General features: G+C 39.7%; 1 protein-coding gene across 1 annotated transcript in view; it reads right to left on the bottom strand.

The window, feature by feature from the left end:
* Positions 1-19,393, bottom strand: part of LOC135197799 (exocyst complex component 3-like) — a 161,024-nt gene that overhangs the window by 121,331 nt on the left and 20,300 nt on the right. The window contains exon 6 of the mRNA XM_064224928.1: positions 9,825-9,997. Within this exon, the coding sequence (XP_064080998.1) occupies positions 9,825-9,997 (173 nt within the window). The remainder of the gene's footprint in view (positions 1-9,824; positions 9,998-19,393) is intronic.

Raw genomic sequence — 19,393 nt, 5'->3', positions numbered from 1 at the left:
TCTCCTGAGGGGAGGTGGGTGGGTTTCTGATTGTATATAACTGCAGGTAAGTATATTTAAGAATTTATCTTATAATAAAAATGTAATTTTTAAATATGTAACTGACCTGGCAGTTATATACATAGCTGATTGACACCTTTGGAGGAGGGTCAGAGACAGCAACATCGTTGTTAAACAACTACATGTAAGGTAACTCTTGACTCTTACCTGCTAAGGGAGCTGACTTCAAAAGTACTGCCTCTTTTCGTCTGCTCTCCTTAGGAGCTCCAGCTTAGGGATGTGACCTGTGTAGCTGAAGAGCTCAAAGGGGTTTGTCGACGGGACGTGACCTCTATGCGACAAAACCACCTATGCCCTTGATATGGGCTTAAACAGGCAATAGACCACCTAACCATTCAATACTCCCATACAAGAAAGTAAAAAACACATATACACTAGACTGTTGAAGGTCTCCCCTAGCCTTCAACAGACAACCATAAAAAACATCAAGGGCCTAGCATGTAGGATTAGAGGCATCAACTCCTTCACCTATCACTGAGCCAGTGGCTACGAACGGTCCAAGGGTTCTGCAATCTTCATAGACTGTTTCTATCCGTTTAAGATAGAATGAAGAAAAGATGGAGTTGCTTCTACAGTACATTGCTTCAAAGATGGCTTTTAGGGACTGGTTCTCCCTAAAGGCCATTGATGTCGAACTGGTTCTTCCTAAAGGCCATTGATGTCGAGACTGCTCGCACTTCATGAGCTTTTACCTTTAGTGCCTTGTATAAACCTTCGTTGCACTTAATGTGAGCCTCCTTTATCACGCTTTTAATAAAGAAGGCCATAGCGTTCTTTGACATGGGTCTCTTGGGGTCCTTGACGGAGCACCATAAATTGTCAAAAGTCCCCCTGACCTCTTTGCATCTTTGCAAATAAACTTGCAGGGCTCTCACCGGACAAAGAGTCCTTTCTTGTTCCTGGCCTGCAAAGTCTCTAAGGCTAGGTATAGTAAAAGATCTAGGCCAAGGGTTGGCGGGCGTCTCGTTCTTGGCTAAGAATCCTAAGGTGGTAGAACAAACCGCTTTGGATTTACTAATTCCCACCTTTTTGTCCATCGCGTGAATCTCGCTTACCCTCCTTGCAGTAGCGAGAGCAACCAGAAAAAGTGTCTTCCTGGTTAAGTCCCTGAAAGAGCTTTCCTGGATGGGTTCAAACTTCCTCGACATCAAAAACTTTAACACAACATCCAGGTTCCATCCTGGCACCTGCTCTCTCTTTTGCTTCGAAGTGTCAAAAGATCTAATTAGATCATGAAGGTGCCTCATCTCTAGACAATAAGTCCAGGTCCCCTATGTCTAGAGACTGAAGCCAGCATGCTTCTATACCCCCTTAATAGTAGTCGTGGCTAGACCTACTTTAAGCTTCAGATGAAGAAGGAAGTCTGCGATCTGGCTCACAGAAGTGCTGGACGAGGACACCTTCTTCTCTTTGCACCAGTTTCTAAACACCTCCCACTTCGACTGGTAGACGTTGATGGTCGACGTCCTCCTCGCTCTGGCGATAGCTTTTGCTGCCTCTTGCGAAAAGCCTCTAGCTCTGAGGAGTTTTTCAACAGTCGAAAGGCAGTTAGATGCAGAGCGAGGGTATTCCTGTGATACCGTTCGAAGTGGGGCTGTTTGAGCAGATCTGGATGTAATGGAAGGGTTCTTGGAACGTCCACTAGCCAATCTATCACCTCTGTGAACCAGTCTCGCGTCTGCCCGTTATTCTGGCTCCTTCGGACTGTGAGAATTTCTTCACCACCTTGTGCAGAATCTTGAAAGGTGGGAAGGAGTACAGATCCAGCCCTTTCCAGTCCATGAGGAATGCATCCACTGCTAAGGCTTGGGGGTCTGGAACCGGAGAGCAGAACGTCTGCATTCTTTTCGTCTTGCTTGTCGCAAACAAGTCTATGGAGGGCTGACCCCATAACCCCCATAGACTTTTGCATACCTCCATCTTGAGAGTCCACTCCGTCGGAAGGACTTGGTTCTTTCGACTTAACAGGTCCGCTCTCACATTCAGCTCTCCATGCACAAATCTTGTTTGTAGAACAACATTTCTGTCTTTTGCCCATAACAAGAGATTCCTGGCTGTTTTGTTCAGGGAAAAGGAGTGGGTGCCTCCCTGTTTTTTGACATATGCTAGAGCAGTCACGATGTCCATGCTCAACTCCACTACCTTGTCCGACACCCACTCTTCGAATGCTTGCAGAGCTAGAAAGGCTGCCATCAGCTCTTTTTTGTTGATGTGCCACGATTTCTCGGTCTCGTTCCATCACCCCGAAATCTCTCTGTTCCCTAGTGTTGCTCCCCAGCCTAGGTCGGATTCGTCTGAGAATAATACTAGCTGTGAGTTCACGTGTTGAAGTGAGACTCCCTCTTCCAGCCTCGCTGGATTCAGCCACCACTTCAAGTCGTTTTTCACCTCTGCTGAAATCGGGAAGATGTCTGAAAGTTGTTGTTCCTTCCTCTTCCAATTCCTGTTGAGGTAAAATTGCAGAGGTCTGAGGTGCAGTCTTTCCAGGGAGACGAACTGCTCGATCGAGGAAATGGTCCCCAGCAGACTCATCCATTCCCTCGCTGAACATTGTTGTCTCCCCAGGAATTCCTGCACCCGAGCCAGGCATCGGTCTTGTCTCTCCTGGGAGGGAGAAGCCCGAAAATCCCGAGAGTTCATCAGAACTCCCAAATAGATGATCGATTGAGAAGGTTCCAGATGAGACTTCATGTTTACCACTAATCCTAGCTCCTCATCTAGGTTTACGGTTATTTCCAGGTCCTCCAGACACTGCTTCCTGGATCTGGCTCTGAGAAGCCAATCGTCTAGATAAAGCGAGATTCGGATTCCTCCTTCGTGCAGCCATTTGGCTACATTCGCCATAATTGCTGTAAAGATTTGAGGTGCTGTGCTGAGCCCGAAGCACAGCGCTCTGAATTGGAATACTTTTCCTTCAAACATGAACCTGAGGTATTTCCGAGAGCTCGGGTGGATGGGGACGTGAAAGTAAGTGTCCTGTAGGTCTAATGAGACCATCCAATCTCCTGGTCTTAACGCCAACAGCACTGATTGTATTGTCTCCATCGTGAATTTCGTCTTTACGACGAAGGCGTTCAGGGCACTGACGTCCAGGACGGGTCTCCATCCTCCCAAGCTCTTGGGTATTAAGAACAGCTGATTGTAGAACCCCGGGTTCTCTTGCAGTGATACATGTTCTATCGCCTTTTTTAAGAGCATAAGCACTACTTGCTCCTTCAACGCAAGCTTCTTGCTGACGTCTGTAATTCGCCGTCAAGTTGAGGGGATCCAATACTGTGGAGGTTTTGGTGAAACGGGATTTGTAGCCCTCCCTCAGGATTTCGAGGGTCCAGTTGTCTGCCCCCCTGTCTCTCCAAGCTTCCCAAAACATGGACAGCCTGGTTCCTATCTCTGTCTGGAGGACTTTCACTTCATGGCCTCCTCTTGGAAGGAGGCTTGCTGCCTCTTCTGGAGGACTTATAGCAGTTCCTGACGTCCTTGGGGACTGTTTTACCACGAAATAACTGTTGAGGCTGTTTCTCCTCTTTCGCTCTCTTGGCCACAAACGAGGAAGGCAAAACCCCGCTGGCTGCCTTAGAGATCAGGTCTTGTGTGGTCTTCTGTGTAAGAGAGGTGGCGATATCCCTTATAATATCTTGAGGGAATAGGAATTTAGAAAAAGGGGCAAACAAAAGCTCTGCTCTTTGCACTTGCGTGACCCCTTTTGCCATAAAGGAGCAGAGGATGGACCTTTTCTTCACAATACCCGCCGTGAAAATAGCTGCTACTTCATTTGTCCCATCTTGTAACGCCTTATCCATACAAGACATAACGCTTAAGAGACCTGCCACGTCCGGGGAGTCCTTTGCTTCCACTTTCTTGTGAGGGCGCTCAAGACCGTCAGAAAGTTCAGGACAACCTCAAAAACCCGACACGCCCTTCAGCAAATGATCTGACTCATGCATTGTCCACTGAATCTTCGCCGAAGACATGGCATGTCTACGATTGGCATCGACGATACTGGAGAAATCTGCCTGAGAGGAGGCAGGTACTCCCAGGCCCAGGAATTCTCCAGTCTCATACCAAACACTAGACTTCGATGCCAATCTTGCAGGGGGAAAACTGAATGCAGTCTTACCTCGTTCCTTTTTATCCTTCATCCACTCGTCCATCTTCACGAGAGCTTTCTTGGTGGAAATGGAAAGGACCATCTTCGTAAAAGAAGACTTATTCTGAGTTCTCCCACAAAGGAACTGGGACGGGGAGAACGAGGGGCTGCGGGCTTAAAGTCTGTTTCGAAAAGTTCTTGAAAAAGAAGCATAAGGTTCTTTCGTCTCCTCCTCAGAAACTACTTCTAACATTTCCGATGGTTTATCCTTGTCTTGCTCCATGTCGGATGATGTAGCAGTCGCAATAGCTGGGGTGTTGCTGGTACCGATGAGTTCCTTAGAACTATCATCAACTGGAACGTCACGCTTACGAGCGTCAGCGTCACGTTCATTTCTTGCACACGCACTGACGTCATGTTTGGGAGAGTGACGCGCCTGTACGTCATGTTTGTGTACTTTGCGAGCGTCACGCTTGTCCACACGCTTCTTGCTGCTGACGCTCAGCGAAGTCTCCATATGTCCTGGAGCATCATGCTGACGCTTCGGTTCTTGCAGCCTTCCCATCAGTGCTGACAGCTGCCGCTGCATTCCTTGCAGCATATCCTTGGTAGAGGACGAAGATGTTGCTTCCGATTCGTCCGCACGATCTCTAACCTGCGGAGCAAAATCAGCTAAGGATTCTTGTGGACGCTTTGCAGGAAAGTCGTTTGGCGATTCCTCCCAGGCTCCATTGCGTGCAGCAATGGAGCTGCTAAGCTGTAATCTAAGCTACCAAGCTTGGGAGCGCGAGCAGCAGGAGAGGCAGGAGTCCTTACTACCTTGCTGTTTAGCTGGGGAAGCTTCCGATGATGAAAACCTCTCCGGAGAACTCCAGTGACTGCAGCCCGGAAGTTGCTCATCAGAACCGACCGCATCACCTCGAGGTAACTTTCTCTTGAGAGGACGAGAAGACGTGGAGCTCCGCCAACCTCGACGAGGGGAGACGTCGTCGGATGACGAACCAAAAACACTTGACACGCCTATTCTAGGGCTGTCTGAAGCAACCTGGGAGGCGTCAACAGGTTTGCTCGAGGGCACGCCCGACCAGATACCAGAGCCTCTCGCCTCCCTTCGACTTTCGACTTTACGTCTCCCATGGGTCCGGGAGCTTGTAAGAGGTCTAGGTCTAGGAGCGCGACAGGACCGATCGGACGCACCCTCCACTACACTGACACTTGTTTTGTCACTAACACTGACTTTTGTACCCGCACTCAAAGCACTTACAATTGTCCAGGTACGATTGCCTTGCTCAGTTAGAGAGGCAATTTGCTGCCCCATTTTCTCAAGAACAGCTTGAATACCTGCAATACCCGAGTCTTTCGCCCCTGACTCGATGACAGGTTCGGGAGCTGCTACCTCTACTAAGGGACATTCAGAAGGAACAGGAGAAGGAACTATGGGGTTGCAATACTACTGCCTGACTAATAGATGAATGGGAAAGGAACTCTTGGTTCTTCTAACCCTATCTCTTTCAAGTTTTACGGACATACCTGTCCAACTCCTTCCATTTCTTTATCATTCAAAATCATGCACTCCTCACATCTATCCTCAATCGTGCAAATACGACCTCTACAATTCACACAAAGCGTGTGGGGATCAAGAGAAGCTTTTGGAAGTCTAACTCTGCACCACCCTTACTGCAGACTCGATAAACAACTCCAGAGTCTGACATCGTTAATTGAGTAACCAAAACAAGATCCTAATATGGAGGAGTTATGAAGTTCCATTTGACAACATCTGTGTGAGAGAGAGAGAGAGAGAGAGAGAGAGAGAGAGGGTGTAATTGCTGTTCTACGGATGGTTTAAGACTGAATTGGTTGTTGGTAGGTTCTGGGCTGTTTGCTGTTGGAGTCGTGTTTGAGTGAGTTTTTTTGAGTCAAGTCTTTGGTCGAAACTGGTGACAGTTGAGTAGTGTGGGAAGCAGTTCTTTGAAGGCATTGATAGTCAGCTGAGTGTGTGTTTTTGTATTTTGTTGATTATTGTTAAACTTAGTGTTTTGCTTAGAGTTGTTGTGCCTGTGCTGTTGTGATTTTTGTTGTTGTGCAGTGGTCTTCTGTTGTGTTTTGTTGTGATATGTGAGGTTGTGTTTCTTGGTTGGTTGCTGTGTTGTGTGGTGGTTGTGTTCTTTGGTTGTTGTTGTGTTTTTAGTTGTTTTTGTGTTGTGTTCCCTTGGTTGTTGTTGTGTAGTTGTGGTTCTTGGTTGTTGTTGTTGGTGTTGTTGTTGTGTCCTGACCGACACCAGGACAGCAGGATAGCCCCGGAGTAACTGGAGAGTTGGTAAGTACGTGTGTTTTGTGTTGTTTTTGTTTTAGTTTTGTTTTTTATAGCTATAGGTAAATTGTCCTGCATGTATTTTGTTGTGTAATGAAGAAAGTGTGATTGGAGTGGGTTGGGTAGCAGGAGTGATTAGGTTAATGTGGGGAGGGTTTTGCAACTTGTTTTTTTCTAGCTTGTGATCCCGCCACACTAATTCAATCCAAGTCAATAACCGCGAAAGCCAAAACAATACTTCACCAAAAGATGAAATACTCTAGCGAGCAGCGAAAATCCTATCGAAGAGGCAACAACAGTAATGTTACCGGCTCGGGCGACAGAGAAATCTGTGGTTTCCAGGTAACTATCTAGAGGGCGTACAGGTAAAGATCACCTGACCAACTGTCGGCGATTGCCGTGAGTTTTGAAAATCTGTCGTGACGTCAGGTCAGTTACATATTAAAAACTTCATTTGATTAGAGGTAGTAATCCCAGTTCTTAAGTATAAAGGGAGGAGATAGAATTTGAAAAACGGTTATTTTCAGGATAAATCGCACTGGCGTCACAAAACCGAAGGTCAGAGACAAAAATCATATGCGGTTTGGAGATGTCCCAAGTCATCTTATTAAGTGGTATGAATGTCAAAGTCCTGTCCTTAAAAAATGGTACTAGCCGGCTGGGCCCCCTTAAGGGGGCCGGCCGGCTTATGCCCTTTTTTAAGGACAGGACTTTGATATTCATACCACTTAATAAGGTGACTTGGGACATCTCCAAACCGCATATGATTTTCGCCTCTGACCTTCGGTTTTGTGAGCCAGGGCGATTTATCCCGAAAAAATAAAAAACCATTTTTCAAAAATTTTTCCTATCTCTCCCTTGATATTTAATATTGACCTGGGATTACTACCATATATAAGACCTGATGTAGACGCCTCCAATCGAAAGGAGAGTTTTTTTTTGTTTTTTTTTTTCTACAAAAAGTTATTTTTTTGCAAGATATGAATTTTTCAATATGGTAAAAAATAAACCCTATAAATCAGGAGAAAAAAAATGTATAAAAAAAATCCGAAACAAAATTGGAAAAAGGGCTCTATTTGATTGTTCTATAATGCTTTCTGAGTTTATTATACCAAATTCCAATGTTATAGCTTTAAAACTAAGTGAGAAGATAGATTTTGAAAGTCAATAAGTATACTTTTGAGATATGGGCGTTCAAAGTTTTCCTTCGTATTTCTATAAAGACAATGTTAATAAATAATGATTATTATGAATGTATATTTCTTTTTTGTGTATTAATAAACCAAAACTATTTTATTTATCATAATTTAATCATAAATGATGATCCCTTTGCTCATATATCACAGCCTGGGGCACTGCTTGAGGCAAGATGGGGCACTCCTTCCTACGCAATTCTCTCTCTCCCCTTCACTAACTCCTCTTATTACAGCGAATTTTCTTCTTCTGTATGTTAGCGAGATGTATTCCTTGTATTTTCCTCTTTGGCATGATGAAATTCTTGCCCAAAACAAAGATAAACAAACGTAAATGCAAGAGAATGTCAAGAGGTGAAACTCGAAGGCGTACTCGTTTTTTTACAAAGACAATTTAATAATCATGATTATTATGAATTTCATGATTCCATTTTGGGTTTTAAAAAAACCAAAACTTTGTTTATTTATCATAAATGAAGATCTCTTTGCTCAAAGATGTAGCCTTGGGCACAGTGTGACGTGTGCTGTCAAGCAAGACGGGGGCGTTACTAAGCAACCCTCCCCTCTCTCTTCACTAACTACGCATATATTATGATATTCTGTAATAATACTTGAGCGAATTTTCTTCGTCTGTATGTTAGCCAGATGTTTTCCTTGTCTTTTCCTCATTGGCATGATGAAATTCTTGCCGAAACATACATAAACATACGTAAAAGCTGGCGTATGTGAGAGGTGAAATGGAACGTGTAGACTACTCGAAGTCTGTGATCGCACTAAATCAGGACTGGACTTGGGTAGCTGAGCCTGAAGTCTCCTTCTCGACTCGGGGAATGTCTACAGATGCCATTTCTCCCAATTTCTTTGACAATAATTATCAAAATTTACGATAATAGAGGAAATATTGCATTTTCTTGTACGGATCAATGTTTTAGGCTTATTGAGTTGCGTTAACTAATTACCCTGTAACTACGAAAGTAAGAGGAATTTTGACGAAATATTTCGTATACGTATTCTCAATTGCCATATGAAGCTCCATGAATTTTTTCATGACTTTGCATTTTTCGCCCTATACCTCCATATATAGGGGTTCCGGCCGGCCCCCTAAGGTGAGCAGTTTCTCACAAAACATGACTGGCACTGCTCTGAATTAATCACAACATGACGTTATGAACGTCTGCCAATTCCCAAACAGTCTGTGCCAAAGATGAAAGACTGGAGGGGCAGTCCATCACTATCTTGATAAGCCAGCTTCCCAGCTCAAGTGTATGAGCAGGGAAAGGTGGAATCCTCAACCTCTAATACAGCCTGGCATCCCTGTACTAGATTTTAGTTCCCTTACAAACCACAGCCTTAGGAGGGTTCAGAGAAATCCTTTCTTTTTCAATTAAAGAATGCATAATCAGATAAATAGGTAGCTGTATAGTCAACCCTGCTTTTAAAGGAGAGTGTATGAAGATGACACAGAACTAAGTCACTGGACAGGTTCCTACATCCATCAAATCAACAAAAACACAGAATGGTTCTGTAAACAATTATAAAGGAATGAAGGAGGGAAAGAGACTGAGTCCAAAGCATCGTTTTGGTGATGTAAGCCCAACCATAAACCTTAGGTTGGATGCAAACTTGTCCAAAAATAGCTGTAAAAGTTTAAACAACAACTTGAATAATACTATACGTACAGCAAAAAAACAAGAGAGGTCTAGGGTGTTCTCTTTTCAACAGAAGGAGGGAAGCTAGTAAATTGGTTTCTGAACCTTAAAACCTAACTAAAGTTCTATTTGTACAGTGTACACGCAACTCCGAACCTCCAAGGCAAAACGAGAAAGACCAATGTCTTTTCCATCGCAAAAGGCCTGAAAAATAACTCAAAAGGAGAAAAGATGTGCCAGAGAAACTGATGGCATATATCACATGAAAGCATGGATCTCCCCATCCCCTCAGTTAACTATCTTGTTACCAAATTAATGAAAATTTCAAAGACTTTTATTTCAGCAAGAATTTTAATTAAAATCTGGGAGAGCTGCAGTTACTATTTTCCTTAGTTAGTTCATTAACTGTCATAAACCAATTCATATAATCATACATTCATTGCATCCACTAAACTTTTATTTATACTGTAAGTTACTGTAGTAAACAAAATATGAGCACCACTCTACAGCACTGCAGTTCTCACCTGATTGTTGCTGCTACATCCAGATTCTGTTTAACCATATCATGTATAAGTTGTGGCAATTCTGTTTTATAGTGAGAATCTGAGTCTTGCTGAGGAGGTTCAGATCTGTACCATTCTTTTTCCTCCAGTTCAAGTGCTCTTGCCATCCAAGAGTCATAGTTTGTGTTGACATTCTGTGAAAATGAATATCATGAGATGCAAGTAATGAAATAAAAATATTTTTAGTCTTACAAAACAGGACCATCAGGACAATACACATTTTCAAAATTTGGTCAAGGTTACTAACCCTCTATTGCCATGATATTCATCAGCATAAGGAATTAAAGGTAAGGATAAAAATATGTAAAATAAGCAAAAATTTTGTGTCTTATTGCACACCACTACACTACGAGCATACATTTACTCTGGGAAGACAGTAGTCACATCACTGCTGACTTTGTTATTTCCTTCAGTAGTCAATCTCTTCTTTTTCCTGCTTTTTCTTTTCCTGTCAGTAGCTGGGGACTGTCTGTACTCTACTTAGATTTCCAAAAGGCCTCTGACAAAGTTCCACACAAGAAACTAATGACATAAGTTAGAGGTTTAGGAACTGTAGGAGAAATAGACTGGATCGAATACTGGCTAACTTATAGAAAGCAGAGTACTAGTAATAAATGGTGAAGGATCAGAATGGGCAGATGTGACAAGCGGAGTTCCTCAGGGTTCTGTCCTTGGCTCTCTTGTTGTTGATTTACATTAATGGCATTGGTGTAGGCTTAACTAGCAGGATAGCCAAATATGCAGATGGTGCCAAACTAAGTGTAAATGCAGCAGACCCAAATACAGTTGAAAGTTTAAGAAATGATCTAAAGAAAATAGGAGTGTGGTCAAAAAGATGGAAAATGCCTTTTAACTTAGATAAGTGTAAAGTGTTACAAATAAGAACAAACAATCCTCATGCCAACTACATGTGTAAGGATTACATTTCAAATACATATTCCATATGTATAAATACTCCAATGACTTAAGAGGTCACTGTTGAGATAACAAGGAATGTGATAAGAGTTGATAAAACAGGACGCAAGCTAGGCTGGATGTATTGAATCAGCAATGCCCTGGTTAGCATTTGTCTGTGATAATCAAATCCATGCTTGTGTCAAAGAGGTCACAGTGCTTCGCCTGAGAACCTATTGACCTATAGCCCAGACGTCTATGTGACTTCATCTCACATGTTCATCTGTCTGTATGTTATGTATGCTGAGCTAAGCTGTGCTCTCCTATACTCTTGTAAATGCATTTGTAACTTAGAACTTTACTTTCCCTCCTAGAATCAGGTTCTCCTAACTACCTTCTTGCCTTCTACTCAAGAGATGTAGTTTTGCAAATATACCGTTGTTAAGTTATCACCATGAGTTTGAAAACATCTCCGCCTATATACTAAAGAGATTCTGACTTAGAAATTATCGTCGCAATTGCAGATGAGGATGGGAAGTATACCACACGATACTTACGTATAACATCGCAGGTCTAAATAACCTCACAGTGCAGCCTCGTTATACATGCCGTAGCACAAACATTTTGGTGGCAGCTTACCGGGTAGACGACAACGGAAGACAACATAGCTGGCTGCCCGGAAACAGACTAAACCACATCATCCGATGACTGACAAAATGTAACATATCAGAAGACAACGAAGGCAAGAGAATCTTCAAGCAACTTCAAATCTCTTATGGCAACATAAGAAACGTCTCTCATTATTAATCATTAGAGAGGGTGTATCGTCATTACTGAGCATCTCCAGCACTTCAAGAAACAAACCGGAAGTGTCTGCAGCATCGGATCACCATGAATAAGGCAACGGGAAACGAATCATTCAACAAACAAACATCTCACGAGCAATACGCGCACTGAGAATACGGGTCACTGCGGAAAAGCATCATCGAAAACCAAGGCCGTGACGTCACATAAACAACAAGATCTTCCTCTTATATACCAAAGCTAAGTACAATTCTTTATTCATTCTGGTGTGTGACTTTGAGTGTTATCCTTACACAAGATCGATCGTCCATTATTCCTAGGGGTGAGTTATACGTTATTCTTAATCTTCCTTTCTTGCAGGAATCTATCTTCAACTTGGATTCTTGCCCAGCAGGCCTTTTTTTATCTTTGTTGCTAATTTTTTTTTCTTCCAGAAGTTCTCCAGAAATATCCTTATCATATCTGTTTTTAATCTTATCATTTTGGGGCACTCTGTTATTATCCGTAACACATTTTTTCTTATCTCATATTGTATATGCGTTTACGCAGTGCAAGAGTGTATTCATATAGATAATTCGATAGGATCGCTAGGAATCATAGTGATAAGAAAAAAACAAAAGTCACGATGGCCACCACCGCACCCAGTAACCCAGTCTCCCAACCCAGTTGTTACTTTGGTCAGCGCAAGGTCTGCAATTGCTCCTTTCAAGGCCGGGTCAACGGGTTCTTGCCGCCTCAAAGTGTCGAATCTTGGATCTCGTCAGTAGATGCTCATTTAAAAGCAAAATGCATCACTGACCCATCCATACAATTACAAGAAGCTAAAAGTTTCATTGACTTTGCTAAAGGAGATGCAGGTTGGTACCTGAGGGGAGTCTCTTTCCAAGAGGTGGATACATGGGATGAATTTAAAATTAGATTACGTGCCATATATGGCGGTGAAGAAGCCTTGGACGTAGTTTTAGCTTTGAGGAACATCCTTAATCTGGCCTCTATGACTCGGCTTAACGTTGTAGAGAGGGCGGCACTATTTGCTGACCGGCTGAATGAATATCAGGATAGTTTGCTTACTTCCACTTGGGTTACGGGAAGGAACATGGCTGTGAAAGATTTTATTAGACTCACATATTTAACTTGCTTGACTGTTATGTTGCCAGAAGCCTTGGTACGCTGTTTTGATAAGAAACTATCGCCCGACAGTATGGAGCTAGACGTATATAAACAAATTAAGAAACATATGTCTAAGTGCACAGATCTGGACCCCTTGCTTACTCAAGTTTTTGCAAAGAATGAAAGTAAACCACAGCAAGTAAATATTGTCAATAATAACGCAGCAGGGGTAACTTGTTTTAATTGTAAGCGCGCAGGGCATTTGCTTGCAGACTGCCGAATGCATTATTGTTCAATTCATAACAGCTCCAGTCATTCTTACAATCGTTGCTTCTCTTATAACCCACAGCAACATAATGCTAAAACCCCAAAAACTGTTGCCAATGATAATGATAAGAAGAATCCTCATTACTATAAGAAGAAACAGGCAAACAGTAACGCTGTTCAAAATCACAAACAAACAAAATCGTGCCTTCAGGAAATTTCTGTTTTCCTGGGCCCGTCAAACCCGAAAATTCCAACCAAGTCAGTAAAAATTTTTCGAGTGTGCAAAGCAAACCAAATACCATGTAATTAACTCCAGTGGGGGAGAGAATGATGTTGGTTCATTCATATCAACATCTTTTGAATCAAATAACAAATTTAATCATCTACAAGATCTATGCAAGACCCAGAATTTTCCTATGAACCACACGACCAAATCCAAAGAAAAAACAGTGCTGGTTCCCGTAGACCTCCACCATATACATGCTACCATCAGTAAAGATGAATTACGTCCTACATTGCATGCCGTAAATTTAGAGCACTGACCCTTCACACTGTTTTTTTATTTCTGGTAGTCCACGTAATATCATGGATTTGCGGACTCATCACCTGTTGTTTTCGAACTTCCCTATTAAGAAGTCCGGAGTGAGGCTCTTGGGTATTGGAAATAATGAATTAAGTGTAGTAGGAGTAACTCATATTCAGTACAAGGTGGGTAAGCGCACGTTTACCGATACCTTTATCGTTGTACAAAACATTGATATGTATCCAGCTGTAATTATAGGATACCCGTCTATGGCATTCAAAACATTATCTTAGCCCCTACCAAACACGGAGTGTATATCAAAGGAAAATTCTATAAATCTTCTAACACCTTAAAATCAGTTTTGGACAAAAAAGAGGCAAACAATCAAACAGTAATGTACGTTGAGGAACCAATCACTTGTCTCATGAATTGTGACATTGTTCAAGCGACCCAAGAATTCTCGCACACCCGTAATAGCAGCTTGCACGCAAACTCTCGAGGCGAACGTACCTTCGAATATATTAGTGCGTGTAAAGAAGACTTTGCCGGGATCTGAAATGTTAATCCTTTCCGACACTGAAAATTAACGGACTGTCCGTAACACAAGCACTATACACTGTTGATTCACAGCAACAAGTTAACATTGAAGTCTGCAACCATTTGAATACCAATCTAGTGATCCACAAAAATCAACACATCGTGGATGTGGAAGTTTATAAGTATCGCATTCTTACCGTTGCTGAAATTAATCACACTCAGTCAGTTGTGGATGAATCCCTCTTACAATCTATTAAAAGTAAAATCAATAGAGACATTCAAGAAGAGAAGATTCAGCAGAAATTTTTTGATCTTTTAACTAAATATCATGATGTTTTCTCCACTACCAAGGGATCTTTGGGAAAAACGGATGTCATTGAACACCAAATACGGCTAAAAGACAAGCATAAAGTCATCTATGTACCTTCATACCGACTCCCTATGAAATTCCAGAATGAGATCAATGATGAAGTAGGTAAAATGTTAGAAGAAGGAGTCATTAGGAAATCGAACAGCCCTTATAATTTCCCCTTAATCGTCGTACCGAAAAAAGATCGAACCTGGCATATCTGCGTAGATTTCCATTGCTTAGCCCTTAAACGCCTATTGGATGTATTTTACGTCGAGATTAATTGTCTTTTGGGTGCCGACCAGACGTAATTTACGTCGACATAAAAAGTTTTTTTTCTAAATTCACAGAAAAACACTTATAGGCCTACCAGCCGAAAACTTTTGAATCACGCGCCTTGGGGGATGCTGGAGTTCACGGATCAAGGTGTTGTTTTGTTTACAATCGTTACGCAGGCGCGCAAGCGCGAATTTCTTTCTTATCCCACTAAAAAGTATCAGTGACACATCTCAGAAATTATTTCGTAACTTTGACATAATTTTTGCACCATTTTAAATTAGCCATTACATGGAGTATTATATTTGAAAATGTGTGAATTTTCATGTAGAATACAACATAAAAATACTCATGATTGTAGCTTTTATCAGTTTTGAAATATTTTCATATAAATAACGATGTGCCAAAATTTCAACCTTCGGTCAACTTTGATTATCGAAATGGTTGAAAAACGCAATTGTAAGCTAAAACTCTTATATATTAGTAATATTCAATCATTTACCTTCCTTTTGCAACAAATTAGAAGTCTCTAGCACAATATTTAGATTTATGGTGAATTTATGAAAAAACTTTTTCCTTACGTCCGCGAGGTAACTCTTCCAAAAAAATCATACGTGCGATTGTCGTAATGTTTGCACCATTTTAAATTAGCCGTTACATAAAGTTTTATATATGGAAATGTGTGCAATTTCATGCACAATACAACTAAAAACAACCCATGGTTGTAGCTTTTATCAGTTTTGAAATATTTTCATATAAATAATGATAAGTGCCAAAATTTCAACCTTCAGTCAACTTTGACTACCGAAATGGTCGAAAAACGCAATTGTAAGCTAAAACTCTTACATTTTACCTTCATTTTGCAACAAATTTGAAGTCTCTAGCACAATATTTCGATTTATGGTGAACTTATGAGAAAAAAAAAACATTTTCCTTACGTCAGCGCGGTAACTCTTCCAAAAAAATCATACGTGCGATTGTCGTAATGTTTGCACCATTTTAAATTAGCCGTTACATAAAGTTATATATATGAAAATGTGTGCAATTTCATGTAGAATACAACAAAAAAATAATTGAAGGTTGTAGCTTTTCTCATTTTCGAAATATTTGCATATAAATCACGATAAATAGAAAAAAAACCACGTTCGGTCATATTTGACTCTACCAAAATGGTCGAAAAACGCAATTGTAAGCTAAAACACTTACAGTCTAGTACGATTCAGTCATTTATCTTCATTTTGAAACAAATTTGAAGTCTCTAGCACAGTATTTAGATTTATGGTGAATTTAAAAAAAACTTTCCTTCCCTCCGCGCGCGGATTCTCTGCCGTAAATCTCCGAAATGCGTACGTCGCATTCTCCGAATATTTGCTCCATTTCATGTTAGGCATTTCATAGAGTCTTATATATGAAAATGTGCGCAATTTCATGTAAAATACGACAAAAAATAATTGAAGGTTGTAGCTTTTCTCAGTTTTGAAATATTTCCATATTAAAAATATATATATAAAAAATTGACATTCGGTCAAATTTAACTCGTCCAAAATGGTCCAAAACTGCAATTGTAAGCTAAAACTCTTACAGTATAGTAATATTCAATCATTTATCTTCATTTTGAAACAAATTGGAAGTCTCTAGGACAATATTTAGATTTATGGTGAATTTTTGAAAAAAAAAATTTTTACATCCGCGCATTAAGAATTCATGCATCATTTTGTGATAATATTTTCTCTGTGTTGCTTTGATCGTTTTACAATGTGTTATATACCAAAATGATTGAAATTTAGAGTGAAATACAACGAAAATATATAATTGTATTCAAATCACAGCGTGATTTGAATACAATTATATATGAAATTTTGTTTTTGCGCTATCATATATCGCATTATTTATATATGATAATGGTATTTTTTTTCACTTCTGATGGTTGGATACTAAACTTAAGGCAATAAAAAAAGGTGCCAAAAATGAACTCTTAATCTTGAAAACTAGGCATGCTGTGATGTTTTGAAAAAAAATATATTTTCCGCTTTGGTGCTCACTCCGAGACCCCCTAGGCATACGGGAGACAATTTTCATTATACCCCTTAGGCGTTTTAAGGGTTAAATGAGGAAACGATTCCCAATCGATTCCCAGTGCCATGTGCTGACGATATTTTATCCTTGTTAGGACAGAACAAATATTTCACCAGTTTGGACTTACTTAACCCTCTTACGCCGGAGCGGTAAATAAAAAAATGACTCCCGTATGCCGGAGGGGTTTGGGAGTGAGCGCGGAAGCGGAAAAAATATTTTTTTCAAAAAATCACAGCGCGCTTAGTTTTCAAGATTAAGAGTTAATTTTTGGCTCCTATTTTTGTCATTGCTTGAAGTTTAGTATACAACCATCAGAAATGAAAAAAATTATCATTATCATATATAAATAATGCGATATATGATAGCGCAAAAACGAAATTTCATATATAATTGTATTCAAATCGCGCTGTGCGCAAAACGGTTAAAGGTAATAAGTTACTTTTTTTTCGTTGTAATGTACACTAAATTGCGATCATTTTGGTATATAACACATTGTAAAACGATAAAAGCAACACAGAGAAAATATTATCATAAAATGATGCATGAATTCGTAGCGCGCGGACATAAAAAAATAATTTTTTAAAAAATTCACCATAAATCGAAATATTGTTATAGAGACTTGCAATTTGTTTCAAAATGAAGGTAAATGATGGAATATTACGATAATGTAAGAGTTTTAGCTTACAAATGCGTTTTTTCGACCATTTTGGACGAATTAAAGTTGACCAAATGTCGAATTTTTGTTTAAAATTTTTTTATATGCAAATATAAAATAAAATGAGAAATGCTACAACCTTCAAATATTTTTTGTTATATTGTGCATGTTTTTGCGCACATTTTCATATATAAAACTCTAAAAAAAGCGTAATATGAAAAGGCAAAAATATTAGGAGAATGTGACCTATGCATTTCGGAGATTCGCTGCCGAGAATCGGCGCGCGGAATAAAATAATTTTTTTCAAAAATTCACCATAAATCGAAATATTGTTCTAGAGACTTGGCAATTTGTTTTAAAGAAAGAAGATAAATGATTGAATATTACTAGACTGTAAGATTTTTATGTTACAAATGCGTTTTTCGACCATTTCGGTTGAGTCAAAGTTGACCAATCGTAGTTTTTTTCCTATTTATCGTAATTTATATGCAAATATTTCAAAAATGAGAAATGCTACAACCTTCCAATATTTTTTCTTATATTGTGCATGATTTTGCGCACATTTTCATATATAAAACTCTAAACAAAACGTAATATGAAAAGGCACAAATATTAGGAGAATGTGACCTACGCATTTCGGAGATTTTCGGCCGAGAATTGGCGCGCGGAGGGAATAAAAATATATTTTTCAAATATTCACCATAAATCGAGATATTTTTCTAGAGACTTGCAATTTGTTTTAAAGTGAAGATAAATTATTGAATATTACTAGACTGTAAGAGTTTTATGTTACAAATGCGTTTTTCGACCATTTCGGTTGAGTCAAAGTTGACCAATTGTAGTTTTTTTCCTACTTATCGTACTTTATATGCACATATTTCAAAAATGAGAAATGCTACAACCTTCCAATATTTTTTGTTATATTGTGCATGATTTTGCACTACATTTTCATATATAAAACTAAAAAAAAAAAGCGTAATATGAAAAGGCACAAATATTAGGAGAATGTGACCTACGCATTTCGGAGATTTTCAGCCCGAGAAATCGGCGAGAAGAGGGATATTTTTTCAAAATTCACCATAAATTGAGATATTGTTCTAGAGACTTGCAATTTGTTTTAAAGTGAAGATAAATGATTGAATATTACTAGACTGTAAGATGTTTATGTTACAAATGCGTTTTTTGACCATTTCGGTTGAGCCAAAGTTGACCGATCGTAGTTTTTTTCCTACTTATCGTACTTTATATGCAAATATTTCAAAAATGAGAAATGCTACAACCTTCCAATATTTTTTGTTATACTGTGCATGATTTTGCGCACATTTTCATATATAAAACTCTAAAAAAAGCGTAATATGAAAAGGCACAAATTTAGTTAGGAGAATGTGACACCTATTTCGGAGATTTTCGGCCGAGAATCGGCGCGCGGAGGGAATAAAAATATATTTTTCAAATATTCACCATAAATCGAGATATTGTTCTAGAGACTTGCAATTTGTTTTAAAGTGAAGATAAATTATTGAATATTACTAGACTGTAAGAGTTTTATGTTACAAATGTGTTTTTCGACCATTTCGGTTGAGTCAAAGTTGACCGATTGTAGTTTTTCTCCTACTTATCGTACTTTATATGCACATATTTCAAAAATGAGAAATGCTACAACCTTCCAATATTTTTTGTTATATTGTGCATGATTTTGCGCACATTTTCATATATAAAACTCTAAAAAAAGCGTAATATGAAAAGGCACAAATATTAGGAGAATGTGACCTACGCATTTCGGAGATTTTCAGCCGAGAATCGGCGCGCGGAGGGAAAAAAATCGTACTTTATATGCAAATATTTCAAAAATGAGAAATGCTACAACCTTCCAATATTTTTTGTTATACTGTGCATGATTTTGCGCACATTTTCATATATAAAACTCTAAAAAAAAGCGTAATATGAAAAGGCACAAATCTTAGGAGAATGTGACCTACGCATTTCGGAGATTTTCGGCAGAGAATTGGCGCGCGGAGGGAATAAAAATATTTTTTTCA

Source organism: Macrobrachium nipponense, chromosome 23 (assembly GCF_015104395.2).
Source record: "Macrobrachium nipponense isolate FS-2020 chromosome 23, ASM1510439v2, whole genome shotgun sequence".
Classification (NCBI taxonomy): domain Eukaryota; kingdom Metazoa; phylum Arthropoda; class Malacostraca; order Decapoda; family Palaemonidae; genus Macrobrachium; species Macrobrachium nipponense.
This window is presented reverse-complemented; position numbering and strand designations above follow the sequence as displayed.